Source organism: Salmo salar, chromosome ssa10 (assembly GCF_905237065.1).
Source record: "Salmo salar chromosome ssa10, Ssal_v3.1, whole genome shotgun sequence".
Classification (NCBI taxonomy): Eukaryota; Metazoa; Chordata; class Actinopteri; order Salmoniformes; family Salmonidae; genus Salmo; species Salmo salar.
The window spans coordinates 37,871,265-37,878,764 of record NC_059451.1 but is presented as its reverse complement, the minus strand read 5'-3'; the positions used below and the strand labels follow the sequence as shown (position 1 = coordinate 37,878,764).

General features: G+C 48.7%; 1 protein-coding gene across 17 annotated transcripts in view; it reads right to left on the bottom strand.

Annotated features, from left to right (window-relative positions):
- Nucleotides 1-7,500, bottom strand: part of ptprfa (protein tyrosine phosphatase receptor type Fa) — a 370,993-nt gene that overhangs the window by 43,976 nt on the left and 319,517 nt on the right. For all 17 annotated transcript variants that reach the window (XM_045687724.1, XM_045687725.1, XM_045687723.1 and 14 more), the window contains one exon: nucleotides 7,041-7,250. In XM_045687724.1, the coding sequence (XP_045543680.1) occupies nucleotides 7,041-7,250 (210 nt within the window). The remainder of the gene's footprint in view (nucleotides 1-7,040; nucleotides 7,251-7,500) is intronic.

Here is a 7,500-nt window from a genome sequence, read left to right as displayed (position 1 = left end):
TCTGAGTGTGTACAAGAGTAGGAATTATCACATTTAAGTAAGAACAAACACCTGCTACGAGCAGATAAACAAACTCCAAATCCTGCCCCATCCTGCCCCATCCTGCCCCATCCTGCCCCATCCTGCCCCATCCTGCCCCATCCGCCATCGCCCACTCACACCTGCTCCTTGGTAGTTAAGTCCCCCTCGTTCCTCTTCACCCCAGACCCTGGGTGAGTTATTTTCAGCCTGTGTTGCTCTCCCCTTCTCCTGCTCTTCCCTCCTCTCCCCTGCCATGTGAAGTAGTGAGGCTGTGATATAGCTTAATGATGCCAGTGAGACAGGGAGAGTTGGCCCTGGGTTCTCCGCTGGCTTCCAGAGGGCGTGGTGGAAGGTGTCGACTTTATTGGAATTGTCTTTAGAGGACGCTGATGCATATCCTCCCCTGCACTAGTCACCCTCCCCGGTCACAGCAGGGACTACACACATATCCTCCCCTGCACTAGTCACCCTCCCCGGTCACAGCAGGGACTACACACATATCCTCCCCTGCACTAGTCACCCTCCCCGGTCACAGCAGGGACTACACACATATCCTCCCCTGCACTAGTCACCCTCCCCGGTCACAGCAGGGACTACACACATATCCTCCCCTGCACTAGTCACCCTCCCCGGTCACAGCAGGGACTACACACAGAGACACAGTCTACTCCTTCTATACTTTCTCCCTCTTTACCTCCCCCTCTCTCCACCTCCCCCTCTCTCTACCTCTACCACTACCTCTCTCTACCTCTCTCATCCTCTACCTCTCTACCTCGCTATACCTCTACCTCCCTCTACCTCTTCCTTTCTACCTCTACCTCTCTCTACCTCTCCCTCTCTCTACCTCTCCCTCTCTCTACCTCTCCCTCTCTCTACCTCTCCCTCTCTCTACCTCTCCCTCTCTCTACCTCCCCCTCTCTCTACCTCCCCCTCTCTCTACCTCTACCTCTCTCTACCTCCCCCTCTCTCTACCTCCCCCTCCCACCTCTCTCTACCTCCCCCTCTCTCTCTCTACCTCTCACTACCTCTCCCTCTCCATCTCTCTCTACCTCTCTCCAGCTCTACCTCTCCACCTCTCCCTCTCTCCACCTCTCCCACTCTCTACCTCTCCCACTCTCTACCTCTCCCACTCTCTACCTCTCTCTACCTCTACCTCCCTCTACCTCTCCCTCTCTCCCTCTCCATACCTCTCCCTCTCCATGCCTCTCCCTCTCCCTCTCTGTACCTCTCCCTCTCCGTACCTCTCCCTCTCCGTACCTCTCCCTCTCCGTACCTCTCCCTCTCCCTCTCCGTACCTCTCCCTCTCCGTACCTCTCCCTCTCCGTACCTCTACCTCTCCATACCTCTACCTCTCTGTACCTCTCCGTACCTCTACCTCTCCCTCTCTGTACCTCTCCCTCTCCGTACCTCTCCCTCTCCGTACGTACCTCTCCCTCTCCGTACCTCTCCCTCTCCGTACCTCTCCCTCTCCGTACCTCTCCCTCTCCCTCTCCGTACCTCTACCTCTCCGTACCTCTCCCTCTCCGTACCTCTACCTCTCCGTACCTCTCCCTCTCCCTCTCTGTACCTCTCCCTCTCCGTACCTCTCCCTCTCCCTCTCCGTACCTCTACCTCTCCGTACCTCTCCCTCTCCCTCTCTGTACCTCTCCCTCTCCGTACCTCTCCCGCTCCCTCTCCGTACCTCTACCTCTCCGTACCTCTACCTCTCCGTACCTCTCCCTCTCCGTACCTCTCCCTCTCCGTACCTCTCCCTCTCCGTACCTCTCCCTCTCCCTCTCCGTACCTCTACCTCTCCGTACCTCTCCCTCTCCGTACCTCTACCTCTCCATACCTCTACCTCTCTGTACCTCTACCTCTCCGTACCTCTCCCTCTCCCTCTCCGTACCTCTCCCTCTCCGTACCTCTCCCTCTCCCTCTCCGTACCTCTCCCTCTCCGTACCTCTCCCTCTCCGTACCTCTCCCTCTCCCTCTCCGTACCTCTACCTCTCTGTACCTCTCCCTCTCCGTACCTCTCCCTCTCCGTACCTCTCCCTCTCCGTACCTCTCCCTCTCCGTACCTCTCCCTCTCCGTACCTCTCCCTCTCCCTCTCTGTACCTCTCCCTCTCCGTACCTCTCCCTCTCTGTACCTCTCCCTCTCCCTCTCTGTACCTCTCCCTCTCTGTACCTCTCCCTCTCCCTCTCCATGCCTCTCCCTCTCCCTCTCTGTACCTCTCCCTCTCCGTACCTCTCCCTCTCCATACCTCTACCTCTCCGTACCTCTCCCTCTCCGTACCTCTCCCTCTCCCTCTCCGTACCTCTACCTCTCCGTACCTCTCCCTCTCCGTACCTCTACCTCTCCGTACCTCTCCCTCTCCGTACCTCTCCCTCTCCGTACCTCTCCCTCTCCCTCTCCGTACCTCTACCTCTCCGTACCTCTCCCTCTCCGTACCTCTCCCTCTCCGTACCTCTACCTCTCCGTACCTCTACCTCTCCGTACCTCTCCCTCTCCGTACCTCTCCCTCTCCCTCTCCGTACCTCTCCCTCTCCCTCTCCGTACCTCTACCTCTCCGTACCTCTCCCTCTCCGTACCTCTACCTCTCCGTACCTCTACCTCTCTGTACCTCTACCTCTTGTGTGTGCATCCCCTTTGCTGTCTAAAAAGTGTAACTAAAACGATTAGGCATCTGTGTCCGCAGCAGGATGCTCTCTCGTCAGCAGCATGGCATGTGGAGGGTTGGATCGACCTGTACCCATGTTTATTAACTGCCGGTGGAAATCCCATTGACTCTCACTGAGGCCATGCCTCCAGGTTTACATATGGTAGCACTAGGCAGGCCCAGTTGAGGATGAGAAGGGGAGACAGATACCCAAAATAAGAGTTATTTTAGATTCTTCCAAATATTTCACCTCAGAATAAATTGATGTCTGGAAGTGAAATACTGAAAATATGCATCTAGCATTGCTGCAGATGGTGCCAGTCATATCCTGCATAAATGAAGGACTTAAAAGGGCCAAAAGGCTTTGCATTTATGCCTATATTTTATCTACATACGTATGCATATCTAAAATGAGAGAATTATATATGTTTAAGGAAAGTAGGAAGGAGTGATGCATTTCTAAAGTATTTGACTAGGGCCTGAGACTAGTCTACACACTCATTTAAGGTTCAAGGTCAAAAGGTCTTGGTGCATCCCAGATTCTGATACCTGCTGAGAAAGACCTAGGGTCTTGATCGACTCAATGACCTTTTGACTCAATTGTTCTTAACTGATTTGCCTAGTTAAATAAAGGTTAAAATTACATTTAAAAAAGAACACCTGACATCTCTAAGAACTGTTTGTGCTGAGCTCATTTCTCTCTCTCTCTCTCTCTCTCTCTCTCTCTCTCTCTCTCTCTCTCTCTCTCTCTCTCTCTGTCTTTACAGACTGCACAAATCTTTCTTAGAAAAATGGCAGCAGTCACGCCTCTTAGACACAGTGGATGGAAGCCCAAACAGAAGAGCACATTTAGATATTCTCAGAAGGGGGAAGAAACTTTGGGCTGCACTATCTGATAGAAACACATCCCATGGAATGAGTGAATAATGTACTGCCAGCGCCTCCACATTGACAAATGCTGCATGGGAACACTGTGTATTAGAGCCATATTAAAGTCAGAGAAAAACAGAGTTGATGTAGGGAAGGGAAGGAGAGAAGACCGAGGAGTGCATCGGGAGGGTGAATAGAGTCTTTATTTTCCATTGTTTCACACATAATCATGCTTACCTCTAAAACCTAATGAAATGACAGGCAACAAAAGCTGACCGTAATGCAGGGTGACAGTTTTGTTATTTCCCACAACACATAAAACCATTAGCAGGCTTCTTCCTCTCTCTGGATCCGCAAGCACGAATACACACGCACGTGCACACACACACACACACACCCTATCTGTGACAAACAGGACAGGAGCCAGGAGACTCAGCTTATTCCCCAGGCTACAACTTATCTCTCTCTCTTTCTCACTATCTATATCTCTCTCTGCCTCTCTCTCTCTTTCTCACTATCTATCTCTCTCTCTCTGCCTCTATCTCTCTCTCTTTCTCACTATCTATATCTCTCTCTGCCTCTATCTCTCTCTTTCTCACTATCTATATCTCTCTCTTCCTCTATCTCTCTCTCTTTCTCACTATCTATCTCTCTCTCTCTCTGCCTCTCTCTCTCTTTCTCACTATCTATATATCTCTCCATGCCTCTATCTCTCTCTTTCTCACTATCTATATCTCTCTCTGCCTCTCTCTCTCTCGCTCTCTCTTTCTCACTATCTATATCTCTCTCTGCCTCTCTCTCTCTCTTTCTCACTATCTATATCTCTCTCTGCCTCTATCTCTCTCTCTTTCTCACTATCTATCTCTATCTCTCTCTCTTTCTCACTATCTATCTCTCTCTCGCTGCCTCTCTCTCTTTCTCTTTCTCACTATCTATACTCTCTCTAACTCTCTCTCTCTCTCTTTCTCACTATCTATATCTCTCTCTCTCTCTCTTTCTCACTATCTATATCTCTCTCTGCCTCTATCTCTCTCTCTTTCTCACTATCTCTCTCTCTCTCTCTCTCTCTCTCTCTCTCTCTCTCTCTCTCTCTTTCTCACTATCTATATCTCTCTCTGCCTCTCTCTCTCTCTTTCTCACTATCTATATCTCTCTCTGCCTCTATCTCTCTGCCTCTATCTCTCTCTCTATTTCTCACTATCTATATCTCTCTCTCTCTTTCTCACTATCTATATCTCTCTCTGCCTCTATCTCTCTGCCTCTCTCTCTCTCTTTCTCACTATCTATATCTATCTCTGCCTCTATCTCTCTCTCTCTTTCTCACTATCTATCTCTCTCTCTCTCTGCCTCTATCTCTCTCTCTCTTTCTCACTATCTATATCTCTCTCTGCCTCTCTCTCTCTCTTTCTCACTATCTATATCTCTCTCTGCCTCTATTTCTCTCTCTCTTTCTCACTATCTATCTCTCTCTCTGCCTCTATCTCTCTCTCTCTTTCTCACTATCTATATCTCTCTCTCTCTCTGCCTCTCTCTCTCTCTCTGCCTCTATCTCTCTCTCTATATCTCTCTCTCTCTCTCTCTCTGCCTCTCTCTCTCTCTGCCTCTCTCTCTCTGCCCCTCTCTCTCTGCCCCTATCGCTCTCTCTCTGCCCCTATCGCTCTCTCTCTGCCTCTATCTCCCTCTCTTTCATTGTGTCTGCCTCTCTGCCTCCCTCTGTGTCATTTAAACATCTCTCTCTTTTTCATCCATAAATCTCCCCTCAACTGTTACTGCTGTTCTCTTGTCTCCCTGTACTGTATATTATTACCCCGAGGCTTCCTCTACGACTCTCTCATCCTCCATTAGACTCCATCTCTTCTCTTTCTCTTTACCTCTTACTCTTTTCACCCCTCCATCACTCCCATACGATTCTCTCCTTTGTTGATGAAACAGACACCCTTTCTCGGTAGCGCTCCCCCCCCCCCTCTTTCCCTCCCTCCATCTCTCCCTCTCTTCCCTGCTGTAAGTGATCACACTGTTTATATGGCCTGTTTCTTTTATCCAATTTCACACTTCCAGGCTATGTTTACCAGCTATTGGAGCCACATAAAGCTGCAGTGCCCTTTTCGCTCCAGTCCCTCGCCTCCCTCCTCCCCCCCATCCTTTCCTCTTCCATTCTGCCATCACCCCCCCATCTCTCCATCAACCCTGCGATAACTATAAAGCTGAGCTCACTTCCCTGTTTTCCAATGAATGTGATTAGCCTGCTATTTTATCTGGCCAGGCTTGATTTAGATTCAACAATATGTCAATGTACTGGTGTCACAGATCTGTTATGTGTCTGTCTGTCACTCTGCTCACTCTGCTCACTCTGAGGTGAACAACTACTACTGGGGTAAACAATTACTACTGAGGTAAACAACTACTACTGAGGTGAACAACTACTACTGAGGTGAACAATTACTACTGAGGTGAACAATTACTACTGAGGTGAATAATTCCTACTGAGGTAAACAATTACTACTGAGGTAAACAATTACTACTGAGGTAAACAATTACTACTGAGGTGAACAATTACTACTGAGGTGAACAACTACTACTGAGGTGAACAACTACTACTGAGGTAAACAATTACTACTGAGGTAAACAACTACTACTGAGGTAAACAACTACTACTGAGGTAAACAATTACCCACTGAGGTGAACAACTACTACTGAGGTAAACAACTACCCACTGAGGTGAACAACTACTACTGAGGTAAACAACTACTACTGAGGTAAACAACTACCACTGAGGTGAACAACTACTACTGAGGTAAACAATTACCCACTGAGGTGAACAACTACTACTGAGGTAAACAATTACCCACTGAGGTGAACAATTACTACTGAGGTGAACAACTACTACTGAGGTGATTCAGTGAAATCTGGCTGTGACACGGGTCATCGTTTTTCTGTGACACGTGCACACGTAACCATGACACACTACACAACGTGAGTTATATGGTTCTGCTGCATCGTGCAGCTTGGGGCGTGGCGGCCCCAGCGTGAGAGTTGGCCCATCTGTTACATACTGTAGCTAGCTCACTGAGAGAGACGAGAGGAATATCACAACCCACAACTGACTGTGCTAACATCAAATACTGGCCAGGCTGAACTGTGTGTAGAATAGGCATGGCTGAGTCAACATATGACATTACATTTTACATTTTAGTCATTTAGCAGACACTCTTATCCAGAGCGACTTACAGTAGTGAATGCATACATTTCATACATTTCTTTTTTTTTCGTACTGGCCCCCCTGTGGGAATCAAACCCACAACCCTGGCGTTGCAAACACCATGCTCTACCAACTGAATTACAGGGAAGAGGCATGAATCACTACAGTAGTAGTAACAGTACTAGTATGTTCAGTTTGATTCTACATGGGATATACATGTATCTGGGGGATAGTGATAATGAATGGAAGTTGTGTTTGTGACAGGACTACAGTATATATACAGAATAGATGAGGAGTAGTGGTTATTACTTACAGACTCGTGGTCTTTGAGGGCAGCCAGGACGAAACAGAGGTACTGCTGCTGTCCCGGTAGAGGCTTGTTGTAGAAGCCGTTGTACTTCTTCTCGTCTCCTAGAGTGAAGGTGTCTGGCAGAGTGTCCATCTTGGCAGCGATGTAGGGTCTGAGGAACTCTTGGGTCTGTCTCCTCCTTCTCAGGCTGTCGTCAGAACTAGCCTCCAGGAGCTGACATGACGTCACAGAGATTACTTAGTTACAGCCCAAACGGCACCCTATTTCCTAAATAGTGCACTACTTTTGACTAGGGCCCACCCAGTATACTATGTAGAGAATAGGGTGCTAATTGGGATGCGGCCGTAGACTCAAAGACACACAGTCTCGTACTGTTGTGCCCTTTAGCAAGGTTCTTAACCCCAAACTGGACAAATCGATAATAAAGATGTGTTCTATTGTATATAGACAGTAAATACTCAGT